At 60.6% G+C, this 26,306-nt stretch overlaps 1 protein-coding gene and 1 long non-coding RNA gene across 2 annotated transcripts in view; both read right to left on the minus strand.

The window, feature by feature from the left end:
* PEPD (peptidase D) overlaps nt 1–26,306 on the minus strand; it is a 108,656-nt gene that overhangs the window by 6,548 nt on the left and 75,802 nt on the right. The window contains exons 10-12 of the mRNA XM_059153728.1: nt 16,076–16,144; nt 14,890–14,967; nt 5,224–5,372 (exon numbers count right to left, since the gene is read on the minus strand). Of these exons, the coding sequence (XP_059009711.1) occupies nt 5,224–5,372; nt 14,890–14,967; nt 16,076–16,144 (296 nt within the window). The remainder of the gene's footprint in view (nt 1–5,223; nt 5,373–14,889; nt 14,968–16,075; nt 16,145–26,306) is intronic.
* Nucleotides 22,019–25,496, minus strand: LOC131818944 (uncharacterized). Its single transcript, XR_009348981.1, has 2 exons — nt 24,498–25,496; nt 22,019–24,049 (listed from the first exon to the last, which is right to left on the minus strand). It is a non-coding gene; the product is annotated as an uncharacterized LOC131818944 (long non-coding RNA).

Raw genomic sequence — 26,306 nt, forward strand, 5'->3', positions numbered from 1 at the left:
GCTGACACCCCGGCTCCACAGCAACTCCGCTTCTCTTGGGCGGGGGCCTTTTTGGGTGGCTAGAGGGGAGCCCCAGGAAGTGGCCTGATGTTGAGCCCGGCCGACTTCCAAGTGGGCTGTGGCCTCGGCAGAGCGGGGAGTCAGGTATAAATCACACTCCGTGCCGGCAGCTCGGCTCCTCTCCTGTCCTCCTGGGGCCGGACGTGAGGGCCCCAGGCGGTCCCCACGGCGCCTCCCGTCCTCCTGGCCTGCGCTCTTCGGGGCCAGTCTTGCACACGCGCTCGTGGCTGGCAGGGGGCTGCTGCCTGTGTGTGGTTAGGGTTGTGACAGTGATTCAACCTCCAGCAACTTGGCCCCAGTGTCTGGCCCGGATGCTGGTTACGACACCCTGGGCCAGGGCAGGGGCCCTGAAGTGTGTGAAGGTTGCTGTCCTTGGGCTAGGCTGGAGGAGTGGATGCGCCGCCCCCCGCCCCCTGCCCCGAGCCCTCCGTCAGCAACCAGCAGGCACCTCGGGACCCACGTGACCAGCCAGCCGGAAGGCCCGGTAGGCCCCTCAGGCCGCTCGTACTGGGGATGGATGCCACACTGGGGAGCACACTGCAGACTGGGTGTCACCAGCCCTGCCCGCCCTCCTGCCTCCAGCAAGCACCGAAGCTTGTTGCCTTTGCCCTGGACATCTCCTGAATCTGACTCCTGACCCCTGTGGGCCTCCTGCTGCTTTCCTGCAATACCTCGTTCCCCCTGCATTCTGCACGAAGCTGGGCCCTGCCCTGTGCACAGAACCCCAAGCTCCTCAGCCTGGCCTCCCTCTCACCCGCCCCTGCGCCCCCGGCCCCGGTGGTGCTGGCACTGCCCTGTGCCTTCCACCTAATGACCCCTTAGCTGGGACCACCTTGCCAAAGCCCCTCCCTGCCCAAGCCCCTCCCTGCCCGTGCTCACTCCCATTCTTCTTGTGGGCCTCTGTTAAGGCTTTCTCTAGGAAGCCCTCCCTGACTGCCCCTTCCTGTGCTGTCAGAGCTCTTCCTGCCAGAGGACGGCATATAGGCCCCGCTGTGGCCTGGTCGAAGCCTGCGCGCTGAGAGGAGGGACCCTCTCCTTGAGGTGGAGGTACTGCTCTGTGCCTGACCAATGGAGGCCTGAGGAGGAACCCTGGCTGCAGCCGGTGCTGTCACCTCACCTGCCCAGGATCTGTGTGCCCCTGCCCCTCTGAGCACTCAGACCCCAGGGTGCCAGCCTAGCAGCTGGGTTTGTGCCTCCCACCCTCTATCTGGCTGTGGGCTCCGAGGGGCCAGAGCCCTGGTGCCCGGGCCCCAGTGTGTGCCCAGAACAGCCCCAGGTCATAGCTGGTCTTCTATGCCCCTGATGCCCCTCAGGCGACACCTTCACCCGACGGGTCCCAGGCCCAGGCCCAGGCTGGCTCCTTAAAGCCTTGGTGGCTGAGGCCTCCTGCCCAGAATGCGGCAGACTCGGGCTCAGGCCCGAGCTCGGCCAGGAAGGCCCGCAGAGCTGAAGCCTCACAATCTAGACAAAGAGCTCACTTCATCCAAAGACAACGGCCCTCAGGAGACCCTGTGTGCGCCAGGCTCTGGGGGTGCTGCAAGCAAGGCGCGGGGCTGGGTCCCAGGGCAGGCCCGTGGGCTGCAGGGAGCTGTCTGGTAGGCCAAGCTGGCGTGGGGCTGAGGGCTTCCAGCCACCAACCCCCCCAGACCCATCTGCTGCCAGGACCTCCAGGGACCCATTCACCCTGCAGGAAGGGACAGTGTGCACTCCGTACTGCAGGCGCCTCCGTGCTAAGCGGAGCATGGCCGCTCCTAAAGCCTGTGTGCCACCCCCCCACCCCTCCCGCCGCAAAGAGCCCCAAGGAGTAAAGGCCAGGGAGGGTTGGAACTTGCCCACCACCCTACAGCCAGCAGGGGGCTCTCAGGGCGGCAGGGCCACATGGAGGCCCTCACCAGTCAGCCCTCCCTGCCCTGACTCCTGCCACAGAGGAAGCCCACGTGGCGCTGTCCCCGCACCTCCGTCTACCGCACCCCTGCATGTGTCGCCACCTCTAAGGAGAGGCCCCAGGAGAGTGCGGCCACTCCAGCCCGTCGGGAGGCAAAGCTGGCAGAGGCACCCCCACCACAGGCCATGGCAGACATGTGCCGGGCCACAGGGGCACCTCCTTCTCTCCTCACATTGGCTGCACCTCCCCTCCATGCAGGTGACCGGGACCCTAACCGCTGCAGAGCAGGGAGAGGGGGGAGCTGTGCACACCTGCTCATTGGAGTGAGGGAGCGATGGGGGGCTTATTTGCATAGACAGAGACTCCCCCACCACTTTCACAGCCCAGGAGCAGTGGGGCCCTGAGCCCAGGGCCTCTGCAGGGCCCCGGTGGGGGGGGTTGGGGTCAGGTGTGGGGCTTGGGGGGGGCCTGTGGCCTAAGCGCAGGAGGCCAGGGTGGGCAGGTGAGCCCAGAGAGAGAGGAGCGTCTGGCAATTGGGAGACAAGGCTGTGGGGGGCCTGGGGACTTCAGTTGTCCTCACCGCTCCGTGGTGGCAGGAGGCACAGAGGCTACAGAATGGCCCCACAGTGGCCCACAGACACCCCTCTCTGAGGTGCTCCTGCTGGGATAACCCAGGCCTCCCTTGCAGGAAGGGGCTGAGTGGTCCCCGTGGCACACCCACTGGTCTGTCTCAGGTGGGCCACCAGGCCTGACACAGAACCCAGGGAGAGCTCGATTCCAGAAGGCAGCACGAGGCTCCTCCTGCGGGGCGGGCAGGCGTGGCGGTGGTGTTCTCCGGGTGCCGTGCCCTCAAACCCTGTGCAGCCCCTCTCCGTGAGCTCAGCCGCCCTTCCCTGGCTGTCTGGGGGACAGGGACGAGCGCCCTCCTGCCCCCCGATCCCAGGTTCCGTGTGTGCTGCAGTCATGCTGTGCGGCTCCTCTGGGCACTAGCTGCACCCTGGCTGTCCACTCACTGCTCCTTGCGAGGCCGCAGGAAGCAGTCGTGTAGTCTCTGTGTGTGTGTGTCTTGGCCCAGCAGCTGAACCCACAAACCAGGGGCATTTCCGCTAGCACAGGACATGGGGCTGACCTGACCACAGCCTCCTTGCAGCTCTGGGGAGGTGACCTGACCCCATTGGAGCAACCCTGCTTGCCCGGTGCCACATGGGACCCAACAAGGTCAGCCATGGGGAACTGCCAGTGGGGTGGTCAGCACGTCACAATCCCCAGCCCTGGTAGGAGAGGAAACTAGTACAGGCCCCAGTACAGGCCCGGCCTGTGCCCCACTGTGTGCTGGGGGAGCCCCCCCTCATGCGGTGTGTGGAGATGGGCTCAGCTGAGCCCAGCCTAGCCCGGTTTGAGGCCTTCTGCCTGCCCTGAGAGTGACCCGGCCAGGCAGTCTCATGGGACCAAGGTGCCCGGAGGAGTGTGGGGTCAGAGCCCAGGCCCTTCTCAGGCAACCGGGGCCCTGTGGACTAGCCTGTGAGCTGGCCACTCTCTGGGCAGGATTGGGGCAGCCCTGTCAGTTGGGCAGGACAGTGGCTGGGGAAGTGCTACCCATGTTCCAGCAGACTTTCCTGTGGGTGTGTGGGCAGGTGCGGGTAGGCCAGCCTGGGCCCTCACCCGAACCCCGGAGCTCGGAGCTGAACAAAGAGATCTCCTTTCCGAAGCTCCGCCTGCCATCCCTCCAACGCTTGCCCTCCCTCCCCAGCACCAGGCACCCGTTGGCCTGACTCTGCCTGCCTGGCTCTCGAGTGTGGACCTGGTCGCCCGCCAGCCCTCCCTCACTGAGCTGCAGCCCACCCCACCACCTCCTCGAGGGACCCAGCGTGGGGGGTCGGGCCACAGGGCCCCTCACGGGCTCACACACAGCAGATCCTGGCTCCGACCTCAGAGGGCGGGGGCGCCAGGCCTTCCAGCCCTTGGCCTGGACTCCAGAACATCTAAATTCACAACTGCTCCTGCTGCCGGCCACGGGGTGGAGGGAGACACTAGGGAGCGCCCCCGCGGCACTGGGCTAGTGGCATAGAGAGAGTGAGGAGAGCAGGGAGGGTCACGGCCCCCGGGTGACTGGAGACGGTGTCTCCGGGCAGGACTTCACTGGGAACAGGGGATGCCTCCCGGGTTTAAAGGTCAGGCCCCCTCTCCCCCTGCCCGTCGCGCGGGGGGGGGGGGGGCAGCCCATTCCTTCCAGCGCCCTTCCTGCACCTCCCCCACAGGGGAACCGGCCACCCCATCCCATGCTCTTCTGCCTCCATGCAGCAAGCGTCTGGAAGGTTCCCTGTGTTTGCGCTCCTGGGCTGACTAGGCTTCTTAAACAAGTGATGAACACAAGATCCCCTTTCCTTCTGCAGCCACCAAACCACACAAGTCCTGTCACCTTGTCACCCCAGCAGGGGCTTAACTTGCAGGTTTTCCATTCTTGTCTTCCCTTGGGGGCCGAGTTCCCCAGCCTGGGACTCCCCTGACTGCCAAGCTCTGCCTCGACCAGTGAGGGTGCCGGGAGGGCCTGGGTCCACCAGTATCGCTCCACGGCTCCCTGGCCTCTGCTGGGGGCCCAGTGGCCAGACGGGGGCCATCTGGAAAGGCTGCTCAGGGTGCCTCTCAAACTGACACCCTCTCAAACCCGGCCTCCTGACTGAGGCTGTGAGTCCTCCCAACACCTAGCCTGGGGGCCCCGGGGTTCTTTAGCCAACACACAACCCCCAGGCTCAAGAGGCCACAGTCTGGGGACCTTCCTTTCCTAAGGAAGGGCTCTATGAAGGGATGCCGGGCTAACTGCATGGTCCCTCTGATTTCAGAACAAGCTCGGATCCCAGCCTTTGAGGATGTCATAGCCAGGCCCCCGGAGGGCCCTGCGGCAGCCACCCACCATTCCCCGAGCGCCGCAAGACCATAGGCAGTCCGAAAAAACAGGCGCCCCAACACCCAGCCAAATGCCGGTGTTGGCATCTGCCGGTCAAGCTCTCCCTGGAGGGGACCCTGCTCTGGGACAGGAGAGGGGACACGCCGACACCCCATCGGCCCCTCCTTACAGGGGTTCTTGCTGGCGGAGGGTGTCCGATGGGGTGCAGGGTGACTTTGGGCCAAGCTCCCCAATTCCCTCCTTGGTGGTCAACCCCTTTCCCAGCGCTGCTCCTGGGGCTCCGACACCACGGGGCGTCTCAGCCGGTTTAGCCCGTGAAGGGGGACGGATTCAGGCTGTGGAGGGCCTGCCCCACGGCCACCAGCGTCCTCACCTGGCTTCATGGCGCTCATGACGGCTCGGCAGCTCCGCAGCACCGCCTCATAGATGGCCTTCTGGTCTGCGGTGAACTTGCCGTTGGCCGGGAAGGAGCAGGTGATGTCAGAGGAGAAACAGTAATACTCTCCACCCATGTCGAACAGGCTGTGGGGAGAGGAGGCTGTGAGGCTGGGAAGCCCCCTGCCCCAGACTCTTGCCCACAGGGCTCAGGGGCAGCCTACTGGGCCCCGGGGGTGTCAGGATGCTGAGCCCCAGCCACCTTACCACATCACTGGTGCACCAGCAGTACAGGGCCTCCCCCTGCTGCTGTGTCCTCATGATGCTCGCTCAGGAGACCTCTGACTGCAGAGCAGGGAAGCCCGAATGGACGCGCACACTCCCCTGTCCTCCCCAGCCTCTGCTGGCCAGCATCTGGATGCCCAGAGATGGGGCCTCACTTGGAGAATAGGGGAGGGGCTGAGATGTCCCAAGGCCCTGACTCAACACCTGGCCTCCACCTGAGCATTCCCACAGACCCTCCTGGGACTTCCCGGCCCCAGCACTGCTCACGGGAGCTGGGCAGGGGCCTTGGGATGGAGGCACCCAACCGGGGGCCAAGGTGGGCCAAGCCACACCACCCAGCTCTCCTGGACCCCAGGGTGTGAGTGAAAACTCCGCCAATGGCTCTGTTCCAGCACCAAGGGCCCCCTGAGCAGAGGGCGGTGTCCTTCTCCCTGCTGGGATGGGCCAGATGTGCTCTACCACGGCCAGAGGTCAGGCCCGTGGCAGTCCTCATGTCCCACAGGGCAACCCTGCATCCCCAGGGGTGGAGAGGAGGAAGGCTAGGAGGCCCTAAGCCGGGGTCTGAGAGCCAGCAGAGGTAGGCTGCCAAGTCACGAGGGTGGCACAGCGCACCTGGCTGCCAGACCCCCTGTGACAGCACCCAGTGTGGTGGCGCTAGAAGGGAGCGGGGTGGGTCTCTCTGCCGCCTTTGCTGCCTGCCCGTGTGCACAGGCCCAGGAGCCGGGGCCTCAGCATCCTCAGCGGCCAAGGGCAGGAAAGAATCCTCCCCCTGCACTCTGTGTGCTGGGATGCGACAGGATCCGTGAATGGCTGCTGGGTCACCACGCTGATGGGACCCCAAATGAGAGCAGGAGAGGTGTAGAGGCGGAGCAGTGCCCCACCCCCCGTCCCCCCGAGATCTCAGCAGGCCGCTCGCCAGCAGGCATACAGAGGGGGCCCTCCAGCACCCTCGGCCCCTTCATCAGCCAAGCATGACGCCGATGGAGAGAAAGCCAACTGAGGGACAGCGGTCTAGCCCCGGCCCGGGATTCTGCTGCGTCCCCAGCGCCAGATGACCAGAGTCAGGTGGAGCTGAGGGGTGGGGCTGCCCTCTGCCACCGTGCCCTGCTCTGTCCTCCGTCTGCAGCTGCATAGATCCTGGCAAACCTGAGCCCGGGGCAGGGCTGTGCTCTCCCCCAAAAGCAAATCCTTGCGGTGAGCCCAGCGGCTCCACCAACATCCCAGGGGCCGCCCGAGCGCCCGCCTTTGGGGCCCTGAACCCGGACGACAGAATAGGGGGTCCTGGCCCCCACCTATGGAGGAGTAGGGCCTGACGGGAAGCACCCGCTACTCCAAAGAGACAGAGTTTTAAAGGAAAAACTTGAATGCTCAGACACTCTGCTGGAATCCAAAGTCCCCTGCCGAATGAGCGCTTTTTAATCTCCTCTCTTTTTCCGGTTGCAAAACACCATAAACAGTGTCAACAGAGCAAAAAGCACTAGATAACACCTCAGGTGATTCTAAGGGGGTGGGGGGAGGGCCCCAACCAGAACTCCAGACCGGGTCAAAGTCACAGACTCTAGGGGACCCTGCCTGGGGCAGGCTTGTGGGGGGACTCAGACCTCACTGGGGGTGACCCGAAGACAAGACAGAGAGGCCTTGAACGGACAAGCCTGGGGGGCTCCAGACATAACAGGGGGTTTGGGCCAATAGCTGCCTGCAGACTGACTGCTGTGGGGGGGCACTCTCGCCCCCCCAGAGCTGGCCAGGAGGGCAGCACGCATCTCAGCCCTAACCTGCAGAGAGCGTGAGTCTCTGAACACGGCCCGGCAAAACCCCGTGTCAGGAGGGTCAGCAGCTCAGAGCCCAGCGACGGGCCCTCCTGTCCTGACTCCAGCACTGGGCCCCCTGGGCCTCAGCACTTCTCCCTTTAAGAACGGGACGCCACCACCACCGTGTCCTCTCGGGGCCGGCGTGTAGGCAGGTGTGGGGAGTGGATCTGTATGGGGCCACGGCCCACTTCCACACTGGGAGTAGAGCATTCCCATTTGCTCTCCCACCCCAAGGCAGCAAAGGAACCTGGTTTGTGGTTTGTTGATTCAGAACGTCTGAGAGTGGTCTGAGCAGACAGGACACAGCTAGGGGCTGGGGCGACACAGACTTGTGGGGGCCACCCCACCAGATGGCAACCTGCAGCGGCACCCCTAAGGCAGACGGCTGGACTGTGCTGATCTCAGAGAAAAACAGAACTGCAACTATTTAGGAAACAAGGAAGCCCAAGGCACGCTGAAGTCTGGAGTCACGGAGAGCAGTGGAGACAAGACGCTTCTCTGGGGCAGACGAGACTCGGGCCCCAGTGCTCCAGACACGCTTCTCAAAAACACGGCGAGAACGTGGGACGGGGTGCCGGGGGCCCCTTGGCCAGCCTGGGTTTACTCTTCAGACTCGAGAAGACCTCGCTGGGCTTTGTTGGGTGAGGCCCGCCCGCTCGTGGCAGAGGGAAGTGAGCGCCCAGGCGGCCAGTTCCATCCTGCCCAGCGCTGCTTGGGCACGGGGCTGGAGTCTATTTTCGTGATCTCAGTTCCCTATCTTTCTCTGCTTTAAAAAAAAAAAAAAAAAAAATCCCCTCAGAGTTCCTACACGCATAGGTTACTCAGATTCAAGGCCCTCCAGAATCCTGGGACGAAAGCCGTGTCTTCCATAAATCATCTCCCTCCAGCTCCCCTGTGCCCACTTCACTCGTCCTCCAGCACAAAGCGACAGTGGGGAATTGGGTCATCCTTTGACTCCCCTGAGCGCTCAGGATCCCCCTCCCCCGCTGCTTGGGGACACCCACCTGGCTGCTACCATCTTTGGCAGAGGGACACTATGTGATAATTTAAGACATCTGGGAGCCGTTACGCATCTCCAGGCAATACGCTGGCGTGCCTCTGCTCACATGTGTTTATCTGGTTCTATTTCTGGCCGGGAGGAGAGGTTCTGTCTTCCCTTGGCTCCTCCTGGGCAGCTTCATGCCCGGGCCGCCCGCCACACTTGGCTCAGCCCGGCCCTCTCCAAGCCCCACTCAGCTCCCCAGGCCCCACCGTGGGGACTGGCCGGCCCCGAAGCAGAAGACCTCTGAGATGGTCGGGCCAGTGATGCAGGCTTGGGCAGCATCCTGGGGAAACGCTGCTGTGCACGTACAAGGCTCTCAGTGTCTAGTCTGACTCTTCACTGTTCCGAGCTGCAGCCTCACCCCCGTCCGCCTGTCACCCAAGCCTGGAGCTGGGCCTGTCTGCCGTGGCAGGAGCATTTCAGACCTCCACTCGCCGCCGCCCCAGCCTGCGTTCCAGGGGATTTCTGAGAAGCAGGAAACTCCTGCTTCCCTCCAGACCTCAGCATGAGAGAGGAAGACGTGCTGCTCGCTTTCCTGTTCATGTCCTACAGCGGACAGCCCCTCCAGACGAGGCATGTGGCCCACCTACGCCACCAGCCTGCCCTTCCGCGGGATGCCCAGGCCCCGTGGTGACTGGTGGGGCTGAGGCCATCTCTTGGAGGCCATGGGCTGACTCATCAAGCAGAGCTCTCCCCAGTACCTTCTACAGGCATCCCTGTTCCCCACCCCAGCCCTGGGGACAGCTATTCCTCTGGGGCTCAGGCGAACAGGAAAGTTGCCCAAGTGACCAGCCCCCAGAGCCCCAGAGCCCGTGAGGCCTGGGGGGTACAGGCTCGGGCTGGGGGCATCCTGTGTGTCTGGGGAGAACTGTGTTTCCCGTTCTACAGATGGCGCGGGGAGTAGTGGAGCGCCTGTGTGGGGTCATGTCCCCAGGAAGGCCGTATATGACACAGTGACTGTCCACTCACTGCGGCACAGCAGACAAGGGCTGGGCATCAGGGCGGTGGCCTCTGCCGGGGAGGGCCGGAGTCGTGTCACGAGCCCGGCACATGCTTTGTTTCACTTTTTTGGTCAGCAGCGTCCCGTGATGTCTGTGAGCCCCCAGGCTAGACCAGCGCTTTTTGACCCGGGGGCGGTGAAGTCACTGAGTGGGGACAGGTTCTGGTCTGGTAGGTCATCCCTTGCACACGTGGGATGGAGCCCGAATGTGAGGGTGCTTTTCACTGGGATGGAAAGTGAGGGCTATAGCCACGGGTCTGGCTGTCCAGGCTAGCAGGGTCTGTGCGCCCCCGAGAATATTCTCTTACCCTAAGGCCTGGGCATGTGTTTAAGATCACTGAATCCTTGATATGGGGCTGCTGAGTGAAAGTCAAGTGTTCCTCTGAGAACAAGGGGACAGGGGTCTGGGCTAGGCCTGGCACCAGGGATCAGGCTCTGAAAAGGACACTTGTTCTCTGAAGTCAACCAGGACATCAGGCTCCAGGACAAGGGAGGCCTGGAGGCTCCCTCACCTTGGTCCCGCCACCAGCTGGGGGGAGCCCTCCTCAGTCCAGCCCTGCCACCAGCTTGGGGGAGTGGGGTGGGTCCTAGACACAGACTCGCCCCTCCCTGGGGCTGCAGGGGACAGAAAGACAGAGCAAGTGGCTCCTGGGAACAGGCAGGACCGCCCCATCACAGCCTGCGGGATACCAAGGGAACTGCTGGGGCCCTGGGGTGAGCGGTGCCCACCCCTCACAGCCTGCAGGCCTGGTGCATGGTGGCCTGGGACCGAATGGGTGAGGTAGGGTGGCACCCCCCAGGCTGTTAAACATCTAGTCCATGTCAAACCTACGGAACTAACTGAGAATGAGACAAGAGCAGGAAGGAGCCGGGGGTAATGGCACTGGTGGCAGGAAGGGTGGCCAGCTAGGGAAAGAGCCTGCATTGGCCACGACCCCTCACAGGCCTGTCCCCTCCTCTAAGGATGGGTCAGCTTTGGGGGTGTGATGTGGCCGGCGTCAGGGGCCACTGACGCCAGCAACAAGTCAGATGTCTCCAGGGGCTTCCCTGGGAGGAAAGCCCATATTTCTCCGGGCAGAGAGAAGCAGGGCTGCGGTCCCTGTGCGCTGTGTCCACTCTTCTGCCAGTCAGCGGGGCAAGGCAAGCGAGACAGGGCATCAGGCTGTTAACAGGGCAAGGAGAAATAGAGGCCCCTGAGCTCTGACGGGAGAGGAGAGGAGATGGGGAGAGGACATAGCATGGGGCTGGGACAGGCGTCTCCTGCTAACTGGGCAGGCTGCCCCCCACCATGCCCCAGGGGCAGCAGGACATAGCCTCCAGCAGGGAGGAGGCCTGCCCACACATCCTGGGACAACGCTGCCCTCTTCTGGCCAGCGCTGGGACGGCCGGCTCCGCATCCTGCCTGCAGCTGGGTAACCCAGGCCTGGGCATCCTTAGGCGCTCCAGAAGGTTCTGAGGATGACCACAGGGCATTCTACCTCAGGAACCACTCCCCCACTCCCTGATCAGATGGTGGGAGTGGGAGGCAGCAGTGGCGCAGGAGGGGTGTCCCAGCTGTCCTCCCAATCAGAACCCACTGGAGGCACACCCTGGACCCCTCCTGACTCTGCCCCTGGGGTGATGCTGCTGAGGGTCCCCGGGGACACGGGAGCACTGCAAAGGCCAGCCTCAGACCCAGTGGAACACAAGGGAGGATCCGACTCTGGGTCCCTGGCTTCCCAGTGGATTTGAACGTGGACAGTGGCGCTCCCTGGTGGCCATGGGTGGCCTACCAGCCCCCTGGCACTTCCATCTGCCTCGGGGACTCTGGTTTTCAAAGCCCGGGCTGTCTGTGCGAAGCCAGGGCAGCCCATGGGCGCCACATCTGTCTTCACAACATCCGTGCTCACAGCCACCTGGCTGGAGCTGATATGGTGGGGAGGGGTCTTCCCGGGCACCCACCCAGAAAGGGAGTCCAGGGCCAGAAGCCACCATCCTCTGGGTGAGCACGTGAAGAGCACACGTTAGCAGGAGTTCCAGGCTCCTGCTGCCCTCTCTGACGAGGTCTACCACTGCCTCAAAAGCCAGAACAAAAAGCAACTAATGGCTTCTCTAGGACTGTGGTTGGGAGACGGTTCTTGGAGAACCCGTGAAAGGGCTCTGAGAGCCAGGGGAAAAGGTCCAAGGGGCCCCCTAAGAGGCCTCATGGCTCTGAGGGAACTGAGTGTGAGACCCCCAGGGATCTGAAGCTACTTCAAAGTCTAGGTCCCTCTCTGTCCTTCATGCGGAGCAAGTGGGGCTGATCCAGCAGAGAGACATGGGAAGGAGTCCCTGGAGCAGGCATGGTGGGCCAAGCAGTCCTCGCTGCCCAGCCCCGGGCAACAAGGCAGACATGGAGGGAGAACCAGCCTGCCTAACCCAGAAGGCCTGTTCCCAGGCCATGACTGAGGCTGACAGCAGCCTCGGCCCGGCTCCCGGGAAGGAGCTGGTCCCGGAGGAACAGGGGCATGGCAGGGTGGGCTGGCCTCACGCCCCACCACGCACTCACCCAGAGGACAGTGGCACTGGAAACACAGTACAGCTCAAGAGCTACCTGCCTCAGGCTCTGCGGAGACTCTCCCCACCAGTCTGTCATGGAACCCGCTGCTGGAAGGTGGGCCTCATAGTCCCAGAGCACAGGCAGAAGGCCAGCCTGCTGGCTCTGAGGACGGTCACCACTGCCACTCCCACCCGCCAAGGCCACGCTGCACCAGGCTCCCCACTCAATACCACTTATTCTCGCAGACTCCTCCTAGGGCTGGGTGTGGATGGAGAAGCTGAGCCTCAGGGCACCGGCCACTCAGCCAGGGAGGGGGAGGGCAGGGGCAGGAACTAGGGACCCTCTGCGGTCATCATCACAGGTCACACGGCCCGGGTTCTCTGAGGCTCCCTGTCGGGGGCTGGGGGCATGTCTGGGATTGGAGACAGAGGAACAAGAAGGCTGGCTGCCTCTCAGCCCCCACCCCCACCTTCTCCAGCAGCGCCTGACTGTCTCGGACCCTCTCTGGCCCCAAGCAGCCCCTTCCTCAACAAATGTCTCTGGGGCATTTTCACCTGACTTCAAGAGACTGTGACCCAAGGCCTACCAGCAGGCAGGCGCCTGGAACAGTGGTGCTCTGGGAGACACTCAGCTCCAGGAAAAACTCCACACTACGCTTCTGTTTTGGTTTCATACCTGATGATGAAGTATCGTGGCTTTTATGTTGGGATAACAGAGTGATCTATTATTTACCGAACACAGTAGGCGCGGCAGATCAATTTCAATAAAACAATGGATTATAAATGCTGCCAGCAATCTGGCAATGGCAGTAATCAACAAAACATGTTGTTCTAAATGCTGCATAATAAATCGACTATAATAAACTCATAATTATTCTACTGGCTACATTTCAAAGTTAGCACTAGAAAAACAGAATCACCCATTCGGACTTGGCATTCACACCTACGGGATTCCTGGGTCACTCCTACCTTCGCTGCAAGCAGGAGACGTAGGTGCTGTGCCCCCAGGAAGGCCAGGGCCACATCTGGGCCCTGTGGAAAGCTGAGGTACGCTGCGCCCTGGTCAGCCCAGCCCCAGCCCAGCAGTGGGCAGCCTCGGGACACAGCTGTGACCAGCCTCTCAGGGGGTGAGGACCGTAGTGGGGGCAGATAAAGAGGAGCGTGGAGAAGTAGCTACTTCCTCTGGGGTGTGCCAAGTTCACAGAGGAGAAAAATCATGGCCACATTGCACTGCCACAGGGCCCTCTAGGAGGCCAGAGCTGGCCCTAGGACAGCTGAACCTCTCTGGTATGGCTAGGTTGCTGTTTCTGCCCGGGGACTAGAGATCCACATCCTGGACTCCTGGCCCAGCCAGAATGAGAGGCATAAAGGGCACTAGGAAAAGCTCCAGGATGCAAAAGTCTGTGGAGACGCCAGGTGGTCTCTCTTTGGGGCCACCTGTGGCTCAGCCATGGTCCAGAGGGTACAGCCCTCCCCTCTCTGGCCTTGGCCTTAAACTGGCTGAGCCAAGTTTAAGATAGCCACCTCCCTCCCTAAATTCCTCTGGATCTGTACCTGGGCCCTCCCTGTGTCTCAGTGACCTCACCTACATGTGGGCAGGGTGCGGGAGGGGGTGTCCATGGGTGGGGACAGGGTAGATGTCCCTGGGGCCAGGCACTGGGGAAGTCCCGTCAGGGTTTCCACACACCCCTTGGCCCCTGTACCAAGAAGGACCTGAGCCACCCTGGGAGGGGTTCAGTCGCTTCAGGTGTCCACCTGTGTATGCTCCCACCCCTGCTCTGCTGGCCCAGGGCCCCGGGAAAGGGCATATGAGCTCGTCCCTGCCTTTCTGACATATTACTTCAGCCCCTTCCTGCTGTTCTGAGAGCCATGTGCTGGCTCCACTGACAGAAAAGTAAACTGAGGCTCCGAGAGGGAACTCGGTGGCTTTGTTTCCTCCCAGGAAGCTGAGCTGGGCTCTGGCCGACAGCAGTCCCAGAACAGCCCATCCCGCTACTGACCCTGAGCCTGCAGCCAGCCATGGAGCCCGGTGTGCCCTGTGGCAGGGACAGAATCCCCGGGATTGGGTAGATGTCTGAAAATAGTTAGCAGGGACAGCTGAGAACACGGCTCACACCCCTGAGTGGATGTGAGCCAGGGCCTCCTGTGTGCAGGCTCCCCCAAACCACTGCAAGGCTGGGCTCCACGTGCGGGAGAAGGCCAGGCTCTGGCCGCCGTAGCTCTGGCCAGGGACGGAGCCTAGCGGGGCGACACCCACAACGCAATGCGAGGCCTGATGCTGCCAGGGAGCCGGCCGGTGGGACTCCTGCTCAGGTGTCCCTGCAACCAGGAGTTTCAAGTCCCAAAGAACCGAGTGGGACCGGCCGTGAGTGCCTCCCTCCTCATGTGTTGATGACCACGGCAAGATGTCTGACAGCAAAGACAGGGGGGCTTGTGGGTGGCTCTCAGTGGTCCTGTGGCCACCTGGGCTGGCCCTGCCCGACATCTGGGAGGTGGAGAGGAGAAATGGGGAGTGCCCAGTGCCTGTGAATCCAAGAGAGCTAGTCCAGGTCAGCAAGGCACCCACAGACCCCTGCCAAGGCCCGGGGAAGCTGCCCAGAGAGGTGCGGCACATGGGTGGGACTGAAATCCTGCCAACGGGAGAGCCCGTCCTGGTACCGAAATGGAGATGTGAGTGTGGTGAGTGTGGGGCAAGTGCTGGTGGCTGGCTCAGTCCCCCTCTGAGGCTGCGTCTCAACCCCTCTATGCTCCCCATGCCATGCACAGAGTCCCTCGCACTCGCTCTCAGGGCTTCTCTGGCCTTGCAGAGAAGGCGCCGTGCAGGCAGGCAGCCCTGGCAAAGAAGTCTGGGCCAGAACAGACAGGGCCTCCCAGTGCTCAGCCCTCTCAGGCTGGGACCAAGAGGAACCCTCGTGGAGGCGGAGACCCCCCCCCCACTCCACCCCACCAGAGCCCCGCGGGTCATAGGCAGAGCCAGGGCAGAGGTGGCTCGGGGCTGGCCTCACTCACCACATGTCTCCATCCTGGATGGTCCGGTCGTTGGGGGCCCCAGCATGTCCGTAGTGCAGCACTGCCGAATTCTCACCACTGCAGAGAACAGGGGGAGGTCAACACCCGTCCTCTCCTGCAGGTCCTGGCCCATGAGCAGGACCAACCCTGCTCCAGGAGAGACCGGGGGCGGGGGGTGCAGGTGGTGCCCTGCAGCCGGCGGCCAGCCTCATGGCTTGTGGCTCCCGTGCTGACACGTGCAGGGCTCCCCCAGCCGAGCACCGTGCGGGCAGGTGCCCTTGGGGCTGGGGATGTTGGAATGGCAGGGGGGTCAAGGGTCTGAAGCCCAGGGAAGGGACCCCAGGGAACCCTCCCTTCCTGCTGGAGGCGGGGGGGGAGGCCCAGGGGGAAGGGCCCAGACCATGTCAGGGGCCGCCGTGCTGCCTGCCTCACTCCTCTCCTCGAGCTTGCTTCCCTAATGAGCGATGCCTTTAAGAAAAAAAGGACTTCTAAGTCTGTCCAAAGGAAAAAAAAAAACCCACCTGGGTGTAATATTTATGGCCCTGTTCAGGAGTCTCAGGAATCATAAAAGTAGAAATAATGATTTTTCTCTCTATCCACCAGAGAAGAACATTTCCAAAGACTGCGATGCTCATATGTATTATTCATGCGCCGAGGACGTGCGCATCAGCAGAGCTGCGGCCCCATCCTGGCTGGACAGAGGCCAGACCCTCTGACCTGGGGCCCGGGCCCGGGCCAGGAGAGCCCGGTGTGCCCAGGAGTGGAGGGGGCCACCCCCAGCCAGGATGTGCCCCTTGAAGACACACCCACAGTGACACCCGTGACACGCACACAGCCGTGCACACACACAGCCACGGGCTGCCCTGTTCTCCGGGTCGTTTGAACCCCGTGGCCTCCAAGCACACTCAGCCTCATGCAGCTGACACACACAGACACACATGGAGCCTCCTGCCTCAGCCACAAAGGGCCACATGTGGGGGGACATGCTGGCTGTGTGCCCCCGCGGGGTGGCGAGGGAGAGCACGGCAGCAAGCACCCCGCATGGGCCGGGAGCCTTAGGAGGGGAGAAGGACTTTGCTTCCGTGGCGCTGCAGTGGGCATGGGAGGGAGCAGGTGTGTCTAAGCCCGGGAGGTGGGTGGGGGGGTCACCTTCCCACAGCCCTCTCCCTCTGTCACCCCCACTTACCTGCCGCAGATGCAGGTGTAGGAGCTGTGGCGCATGCCGCCCCGGGAGTAGCAGTAGTGCTCGAAGAGGCTGCGAGGGAAGGAGGGATGTCAGGACGGAGCTGCCAGAGCACACGCGCCCCCCACCCCCTGCAAGCCCTTGGCCCAGGCCTTGCTCGGCCAGGGGTTCTCCTGGCTCCAAGCTAGCCTCAGATGGCCCTGGGCCTGACCCTGGGGAGGGGCTCCGGGGAAAGGAGAGCAGAGCCGCTGGGCACTGGTCTGGAGAACAGGGTCAAGGCGCAGGCCCTCACGGAGACAAAGCAGGGCAGAGGGGTCCAGACAGGGAGAGAGAGGCAGAGTCTGAGGACAGGCCCTTCTTCTCCTTCCTCACGTGAAGCAGCAAATGGCCCCCTGGACAAGCTCCCCCTCTCTGGGCAGGGGAGGCAAAGATGAGATCCTAGAGGGGGGTCGCCAGCTCCCAGGCTGAGCCCAGAGCCAGAGCCTGGGAAGGCCTCCAGCTGCATAGGATATCAGCAGACCCAGGACAGAGCCAAGGTCAGAGGGTGAGCCACCCTGGGCAAAGGCCTAGGTCCTGCCCCATGCCTTCCTGGGGCAGATCCTGCAGATGACTACAGGGGCTGATGGACCAGACCAGCCTCACGAACACCACCTCAGCAGTGCTGAACCCTTGGGGGGCCATGCTACCAAGAGCTCTGGGGAGGCTGTGGCCCTGCCCATCCTCCTGACCCCCCATAAGCTCCAGGACCTGGGGGCTCTGTACTCAAAGAGCTCAGCCTCTCCAGGCCTCACCCCCTCCCTGATGCCTAGGCATCTCAGGCCCAGCACCCCAGGATCCCTGGCTGAGAAGCAGGTCCAGTGGACCCCAGTCCACCCACAGAACACCAGGGCAGGGGCCCAAGCACAGGGCTGTACCGCTGCTCCCGTCCTCAGAACACCAAGGCCGCCTGTGGGCATGCTGTGCGGCCATCCTCCCCTGCACGCTCGAGGCTGGTTTCGGGAACGTCTATATAGAGGAGTCTAATCTTCCAGACACTGTAAACACCAATTACGTGTAATTGTTATGATTGGGTATTAAGTAGTTGTCATGCAGGAACGGTTCTGCTACGTTCAGTCGGCTTCCAGACTTGCTTCCCAAGCCTCCCAGGATAATTGTGTATCTGTGAGTGAACGATTTCCTCAACAGAAAGGATTTCAGGAACTGCCACGGGGGCAAGGAAGGGCACACACTGGCCCCTTATCAGTGCCCTGTATTCACAGCAAGGGCACACCGGGGGTGGCCACCAACTTCCACCTCTGGCCCGGAGACCGTGGACCAAGCCACAGCCCTGTGTGTGGCTACAGCCCAGTCCGTACCTTCCCGGGGCCAGCATTCCCAGGGCCCTGCCCCATAGGCAGCCTCTGCTCCCAGACTAGACACCGGGGCCTCAGACATGGGGACCCTCGCACAGCGAGCCCACAGTGAGGGGAGGACGCCTGACGTGCCACGGAGCCGAAGTGCTCCCTTATAAGGAAGACCCAACCCTGTGGGGATAGAAGCAGATCTCAGGGACTGCATGGATCTCCAGGGACTGGGGACAGTGGGCCTCTCCTGGGGTGGGGACAGGCAGACAACGGCAGGCTGTGGGAACAGCCAGGAAGGCCAGGCCAAGGGACAGCTGGGCTGCCTGCGCGCGCAGATGAATAAGCGGGAACATTCTGCAGCGGCCTGACGACGTGGGGAGCGTGGGCGGCTTCACTCCCCCCAAGCCAGTCTCAGTGGCCTGCGTTTCCCTGCCGTGTCCTCTGCTCAGGAGAAACAGCCTTCACGACACGCTCTGGCTTCCACTTAAGAAAAAAGCACTTTAGGGTAAACGGCATAGCTTACAGAAGCGCTCAGCTGAGCAGAGGCTGACCCCGTTTTCACCTGCGGATTGCAGCCCGGCCCTGGGGCAGCTTCTAGCCACAGGAAGACGAGAAACACCAGAAGCTGAAAAGTCACTCGAGCTGAAAATGACTTGAGGTTCTTCAAAATTGGACTTGGGCACCTAATTTTGGTTTAAATGAACTTTTCTGATGCGATGTGAGGACCAGCTGGGGCCTTGATGGCAGTGACAGGTGAATGCAACAGGCCCCCTGTTTTCTGCTCACACGCCTTCGAGGGCCTTCTCTCTGGGCTCTCGAGCCTGGGCTGCAGACACAGGCAATGGTCAAGGGGGCCGTGGAAAGATGCTAGTCCCACCAGCGGCAAGGGTGCTTCCACGCTGCACACTGGGGGCACAGGGGTGACGTGGAGCTCCTGTGGGGCCTGGCTGGGACTCGGTCAGAGCTGCACCTGTTCTCGCTACACGGCTCACAGACCAAGGCGGCGACAGGAGGGCGGTTCATAAAGATCCCTCTGGAACTTTACGGAAAATACGACAAACTGTGGACCAGATGAGAATCAAGTGGCCCGTGATCAGAGGGGACTCACTCCTGACAGACACAAGTCTACAGCCCAATTTGGCTGGAAGCTACCCATCTATCCCTGGGGAGCCACAGGGAGACCATGGCAGAGTCAGCTGAAAACTGGAACCGAACTGCCCCACCTCCCACACTCAGAAGGGCTCCGTGAAAGATAGTACATGCAGGACCGTGCTCCTGGGACAGGAAGGAAGAGGGAGCAGCCAGGCTTGGGAAACTGGAGGCCTTGGCTTTTGCTGCCATGTGGGGACAGGGATGAGGCCTCAGGGGCATGAGAAGAAGTAACAGAAGAGAACAGAGACCCCATCCCCACATGTCTGGGCTGGGATGCATCCTCAGCAGAAGGGCAAGATGTGGAGAAATTTCACCAGCGTCGTAACAGGCCATGGGAAAGCCTGCCTGGGCTCTAGGGAAAAAATAAAATACTGGACCTCCCTCAGAGCTGCTAGTGTGGGTCTGCCCTCCGGGGGGGTTCAGGGTCCAGCGTGAACCACCTGCATGGTTTGGAAACTCGTACATCAAGAAATTAGCAGAAGTTATGTTGCTGAATGGCGTCCCCAGTAGGAGTGACACAAAGCCAACTGGGCAGCCACAGCCTCAGCCTGGGTCAGCCAGGGTCTATGTGCACGCTTAGGTACACAGACACACACACGGGTGTATATATACACCGCCACACCCTGAAGATGAACATTAGTCCACAGGAGTTGTCAGACACAGCCAGCACCAGGCTGAGCCCCCCAAGGACTTCTGAAAACAGAACTGTCGGGCACTATATGTACCTACGAACTAACTGACACCTAACCACAGAGCATGAAAACACAACACAGCAGAACTTCTGGAGGTGACCAGTGTATCCACGAGCAGAGGGGGGCAGGAAGCCAGGCAGCAGGGCCCGCAGCCCAGAGATCACTTCCGCCTGCTCTTTCCATCTGTGACTCCCTCCGGTGTGCGTGTGCCCGTGTCCTGCGGGGCCGACCCGCCCCACTCCCTCCTGCTCGCCTGCGTGGGGCATGGGGTGGGGAGCACATGGCTGGGCAGCAGGCACGTGGCCTGGCAGCAGGGGGGTGGCTTCCTGACGTGCAGAGGCGAGCAGGGGTCTCACGCACACCGGCCACAGTGTGGTCCCTGAAGGTCCCCCCGGGCACGGCCGTGCCTCTATCAATTTACTCTCCTTGCCCATAAATTTCTCCCAAGCAGGACACGAGTGGAAAATGCTTTGTCTCCCAGGCATCAACGAGAACCTTTCAGGAACCTGGGCGAGTCTGTGCTGTGAATAACGACGTGGATGGAGCGACCCCCGCGACAGAGGGGCAGGCCCATTTGTCAGTGCCTGGAGATGACGGATGGGGCAGGGAGAGCAGATGCCGCGGCCCCGATCTGCAGGAGCGGGGTCTCCGGGGACAGCACTGCGGGCCTCCCCCGGGGCCCGCACATCCAGTCCATGGAGCTTTCCTGGGCTCACAGCCCAGCTCCTGCCCTCTGAGGTTTATCGCCTTATGAGCAGATAACCGCGGTCCTATAAAAATGCATTAGCTGCCCAAGATGATGGCAGAAGGGCTGCCCGGGGCAGCCGGTGTCAGCGAGCCATCAGCATAAGCGTGAGGGCCGGCAGCCGGGCCAGCGGGGGAGGTGAGCCGGGGCTGCATCACCCCCCACCACCCAAACCCGGGCAGATCCCGGGAGGCCGAGCCGGGAACAGGAGCGTGGAAGGGCAGATGGGCAGGCTGCTCCCCACACATGGCTTCTCCACCTGGCGCGTGTCCCATCGTCCTTGCTCTGGGCCACATGCCGAGCCTCATGGGGCCCCACTCAGTACTGATACCGAAGCCAGATCCTAGCTCTGCCATGTACCAGCTGTATGGCCCGTCTATGCCTCAGTTTCCTCATCTGTAAGATGGAGTAACAGCACCTCCCACAGAGCTGCTGTATCGCTTACATGATGAGACACACGGAGGTTGTAACGGTGTCTTCCAGGACACATTGGCTGTCACCACTGTCCAAGTTCAGGGGCTTCAAAGGGACTGCACACAGCAAGGACCCCTTGAGGGAGGCCGGGCTTACACACAGAGTCTCTTGTCCTTTAAAGCCAAACAGAATCCCCCCATGGCCCAGACCCCTGTGCCCACACGATGCGTCCCCAGGACAGACACGCACACGGGCGTCCTCTGACACGGGGCATCCAGCTGCCTCTGTTCTGCTCATGCCTCCGGAAGTCTCGCCTCCTCAGGGAAGTGCCAGGGCCTCAAGGGGTGAGAAAGGAGGGCGTGGGCGTGTCTCGTGCTGTCCTGGGGCTATCACAGCACTGGTGTACTCTGGATTCACATTTACTCTGTTTAATCGACTACCCTTATGTTGGGGGTATAAACGACGACTACGGAATGAATGTGACGGGCCTTTTGGAGACCTGAGGACGTACTAAAAGAAAATTCTTGACAGTAAGAAAACCACAGTCCCAAAAACAAGAGCCCTGGGATTCACCTTGAGGCGAGCGGAGTGTGTTTCTGTTTTCCTGCTTTCCCCGACAGGTAGGCAGCAGCAAGAGAGGACTCGGATCTAGACCCCGAGGAGGGGTCTCTGTTGGGGAACAGCAGGAGAACAGCTTTTCCAGGGAACCAGAAGCATAGACCACAGTATTTTTTTGAATTTCCAGGGAAGGGTGGATACTGTTTCGCTCACTTCTTCTGGGCTCATCAAAAAGCACCCATGGGGGAGGACAGTCCCCATCCCGCTCTGGTCATCACAGGCCACCCACCGTGGCCGGGCTCTGCCCAAATTCCCGGGAGAGCCGCAGCTCCCGTAACGGAGTTCTCCATGGGCCTCTTGAACGGCAGGTTCAGGACTGGGTGGGGGTGAACTGGGAGGCTGCCTGTCCCTCCCCTTCCCTGGGCCCTCCCTTGAGGAAAGACACAGAGCACACTAGGGAGCCACGACTGAGGCTCCAGGGTGTTGGAACAGAGCAAGTAACATTCACAGAGTTTGTCACCAAGAAGGGACCGAGCTGGACTAAACCCAGACATGCAGTGCTAATAAAACCACAGCTCACGGCACAGCCTACAACACTTGGCACCCGCAGGGACACAGACCATATGCAGTGGCTCTGTGGCTGTCTCCACCAGCAGGAGCTCCTTCTGCCTGAGGCCCCGAACCCCAAGTTCCCTCCCACTGCCCCACCTGAGTCCCGGACTAGGGACAACAACACCTTCTCGCCCCTCCCACAAGGCCCCACCATTAAGAGAAACCGAATGGCCCCCAGCAGCCTCTGGTGTTACCAACAGTCCTTTAGGGGAAGGAGTGATTCTCCTCCTTTGTGGGAAAAAGGCCCGGCAAGAGCAGCCTCAGAGACAGGGTCACGGCAGGAAGGCGAGGAGCACTGGAGAGAAGCCACTCCCTCGCTCCCCACGACCAGCAGCTATCAAGGTATGAGCTAATTAGCATTTTAATTGGATAATTGGGAATTCTAAATCGCCTATCTTGTATTAAGCATAACTGAGGACACAACATGACATTCAATTAACAAATATTCCTCTTTATTCTAGACATGCTTGATTAGGCTGGATTTCCGAGTTCTTTGGTATCCGCGACGGGAGAAAGCCCTTGCCGCATCCGACTGCTAATAAATGCAAATCACAAATATATAGAGAAGATTTTAGAAACTCTCTGCACAAAGGGGGAAAAAAAACCCTCACCCATCATCTTATCCCCCAGAGAGAACCTCTAGTCAAGTATGTCATTGAACATCCTTCCAGGCATTTTTTTTTTTTAGAGGCATAAACACAGATTTCTAAAAATAATAATGAGCTGTATATTAAAATAACGAAACCTTCCTTGAAGCCACTTTTTGACTGAAGTCTGACGTGCACACGGAAGAGGGCTGCGATCGCAGGGGCCCAGCACAGGGACCCAGCACGCGGGGGCCCTGCCCAGCCCAGCCTCCCTCCCTCCCTCGGGCACCTGACTTCAACACTACTCTGGACTCCTGCCTCCCCAGGATCTTTATGTCAAGGCTTCTCTGTGCAGTTTCTCCTGCCGCTGCCCTTGACGCCTGCGAGACCCGCCCCAGTGGCAGGTGGCTGTCACTGCTCCTTCTTCTTGTCGGTAGTGTCCAACCTGCTCCGCTCATGCTGCTGCTGAACATCCTGGAGGTTTCCAGACTGCGGCTCTCATGAATGGGGTTGCCCCGGACGCTCATCCTGCTTCACACCAATGCGTGGGGCCCAACTGAGCTCAAAAGGTGCCCGCCCTGCCGCCAGCCCTGGGAGACATGTCAGGGAAGGGTCTTGCGAAAGCGACACCATGTTCCCTTGCTCATAGATACGTATCTGTACTGTACTTATTTTTCGGGGTCACTCTGTCCAGAATCTGACCACTGCTCGCCGCTGACGCTGGTGCAGGCCACCTTCTTCTCTCGCAGGGTGATGGTGACAGGGATGGAGCCGATCTCCCAGCTTCTGACCTCATCCCCTGTGGGGGGCTCCCTTGATGATAATCTAAGGAGGACCACAGAGTCCTGACTTGCTGGGAGCAGCCCGCTCCCTCTCATTTCCCCGTCTCCTCTCATCTTCTCCGTTCGCCTCCCCACTGTTGCTCTTGGGGCCGCCAGGCAAGCTCCCAGCGCAGGGCCATCAGAGGAGCCTCATTCTCTCTGCCTGGAATGTCTGTCCCAGAGATCCACGGCTTGCTCTCCCCTTGAGGACTGTCCCCATGTCCCCTTCTCAGGGACGCCTGTCCCCAGTTCCCTGGATGAAGGACTCCCTCGCCCGTTGCCCTCACCGTACGACTCCCATCCATCCATCCATCCAGGCATCCATCCATCCACCCAACCTTTCTCACTTCCATTAGGCTGGAGTCTTGTCTCTACTGCTCACTCAAGTGTCCCCAGAGCCCAGAATTGTGCCTGGCACACTGACGCCTCCCCATACATTTCTGTCGAGTGACTGCACAGTACACGGTTGTGTGGGCGGCACCACACCCTGTAATTTACTTCCCCAATTTCACGCTGCTGGGTATCTAGGTTGTCTCCATCTCCGTGTTACGATGGACACCCGTGGCCATATGCCTTTCCCTGCCTCTGGACTAAATTCCTAGAAGGAGAATTACTCGGGCACATTTTGAGTCTCAGGGCCCGTTCTGCCCGACAGACCCCGAACAAGTTCACGAGGATTTTCAGGGTCCTGGGCGGTGCACCACAGAAACACGCTGCCCACTGAGCTGCGAATCCGGCAGGCAAAACAAAAAAGTATTTTGTTGTTTCATTGATTAACTGGCCTGTTTACATGCTTATGTCCTCCTGTTTCTTCCTTTCTGAGTGGCCTGTATTTTTTTTTTTTTTAGAAAAATGAATGTTCTTATCTTTACCTTATTCATCCCTAAAGGATTTATACAGGAAGGACACTAGCCAGTGGTGTTGACCATCATCTGGGTAGCAAGGAGCTGGCCCGTTCTGACCCCTGTAGGACCATCTTTGCCGATTCCTTGAAAAAAGGGCAGGGCGGTGGGGGCAGGAGCTGCAGTCAAGAAAGGCAGGACTGACCGGCACCTGGATGACGATATACAGGAAGACAAAACCTGAAGCCTGCAGCACGCAGCTCTGGTGAACATTCTAGAAAAAATCTAGACCCCTTTGGGGCTGACGCTCTTGAACGAGTGGGAGGGCCGCAGGTTTGGGAGGCCCGGGGAGAGCTGCGCCCAATGTACCTTCAGCCAGGATCAACACCTGCTCGCATCTGACCCGACTGCACCAACCCTGGCCGACATCAGCAATCACAGCCTTCTTGGCTCCAAAGCAAAACCATCGTGCCCCCCTCCCCTTTAAAACAATGCTCTGGGCCACCCAAAGAATCACCCGTGGAGCAGCAATGTATAATGAGGAAGGGACGGAGGGAGCTAGTTCTTGCTTGACACAGTCCAGAAGCTACTTCCCTCCCGAGGATGACTGCACCCCTGCCTCCCCTCCCCAGGAAGGTGCACAGGGAGGATGCCCATACATGGGGAGCCTCCTGGAAGAGCAACAGCTAGAATCTCCCCAAGCACAACAGAAGTCCATGCGATGGCATCACGGGGTCCACCGGCACACACGTTCTACGCGTCAGGTGTTTATTTTAAAGTGTTCCACTCCACCTACGGCAGATCATACTGAGTTTCACTCATGACAGGGATATAAAGCTTTCTTTTAAAGGACACGTAAAGAAAAAAAATAATAAACCATTAAGCAAACAATACTGCAAGTGGGACAAGGACTTGGCAGATGGTGTGGGGGTGTCACGTGACTGATGCTGGGGGATCCTGCTTTAACAAGGCTTTTCTGCAGAAAAACCCGTTTTTAGCTCCGGGCGGGAGTTCCTTGGTCCAGAAGGTCCCTGCTCCCAGAGAGCACCTGCCTGTCCTCGGAACACAGCTGGTGGGAGGGACTCTTAACAGAACCCGGATTCTCTCCTGTACCCCCCTCCCTTGCTCCTGTCCCCAGCCTAGGGGCCTCAGATACCCAGCCCGTGTGGACCCTCAGGGCAAATGCCAAATGGGTCCCCTCTGTTCTTAGCACCTGGAATGCTGAGGGGTCTCGGGGGACGATGCCACCTCTGGCAAATCCGGCTGCTAAGGGCCTCGGACAAGCAGATGCCAAGTTCTTACCATGCCCCTCGGCTCTGCCACTGAGTGAAGACACGCAAGCCTTCCCTTCAGCCTGAATCCTGGCTGGAGCCTTACTTGGCAACGTTTCCGTCATCCTTTGTTTAATGGCCCGTCATAAAGCCAGGTCATTACACAGGGCCTGCTCAGGGCAAGGATCCTCACAAATGCCCACGTGGCTCCACGGTTAGACAGCACCACGGGTGTCTGGTGGCCACCACGCCCCGCATGCGGTGTCCTTGGAGCCACCAAATGGCCACGAGGCCCCACTCCACAAATTCCTGCCACCGCCCGTGGAAGAAGCAACCCCTGGAATCCTTCCCCATAAAGGTGCTTCCTATACACAAATCCCGCAGAGCCTAAGGTCCCAGCTTCCACTTGGCGCGGCCGGGACACCTCTCTACAGGAAGAGAGGGCTGTGCTTTCTGAACCCCTCCAGGGTGTCTGGCTTATTTCTACAGAGCCCACTACTACCTTATTCCCAAACATCAAATTTCTCTGTCAGCCTCATTATCTTAAAGTATGTCACAAATCTGCCCTCTCAGATAGAACGTTCTCTGGAAAGCACTGTTTTATGTCAATGCCTCTCTAAAGCAGCAGGTCCAAAGCATCAGCTGGCTCATCGCAGCCCAGCTCCAGCTCTAGTCAGGCCTCTGGGGCTCTCCTCTTTGGACTGAGTTGCCTCCTGGGTCCCATTTTTCCTTCCCACAGTACTCTGCTCAAGGTTCTCGACACCAGCCAGGTTCAGAAGCACACATGCAAAACATTCTAGGTGTTCTAGGCCCAGTACACGAAATACAGGGAACTCGTCCCCTGGGGTATCAGGGTACCTGGGGCCACCTCTAGGCTAGAGGACCCAGGAGAGCGGTGTCGCTGCAGCCCGGGATCCCGGCCACCTGCAAGAAGGGGGAACCATGGCTGCCTCACCAGGTGAGTGGTACCCCAGGAACCTAAGACACAGTGTGTCCTCTTTGAGAATATTCTCCTGAGCTCTGGGGAGACACAAAGCCCAGGTCGAAGGCAAACTGTCAATGGAAGGAGGCTCAGACACCGTCTGGCAGGCCTGGGTGGGCTCTTGGTGGCAACGGCCCTCTCTGCCCTGCACCCGCTCGCATTTCCCAGCAGCATCCTGGCTACTCAGTGCACGCCGCCTGGGACCCTCTCCTAAC

The sequence above is a fragment of the Mustela lutreola genome, chromosome 16 (genome assembly GCF_030435805.1).
Source record: "Mustela lutreola isolate mMusLut2 chromosome 16, mMusLut2.pri, whole genome shotgun sequence".
NCBI classification, from domain to species: Eukaryota; Metazoa; Chordata; class Mammalia; order Carnivora; family Mustelidae; genus Mustela; species Mustela lutreola.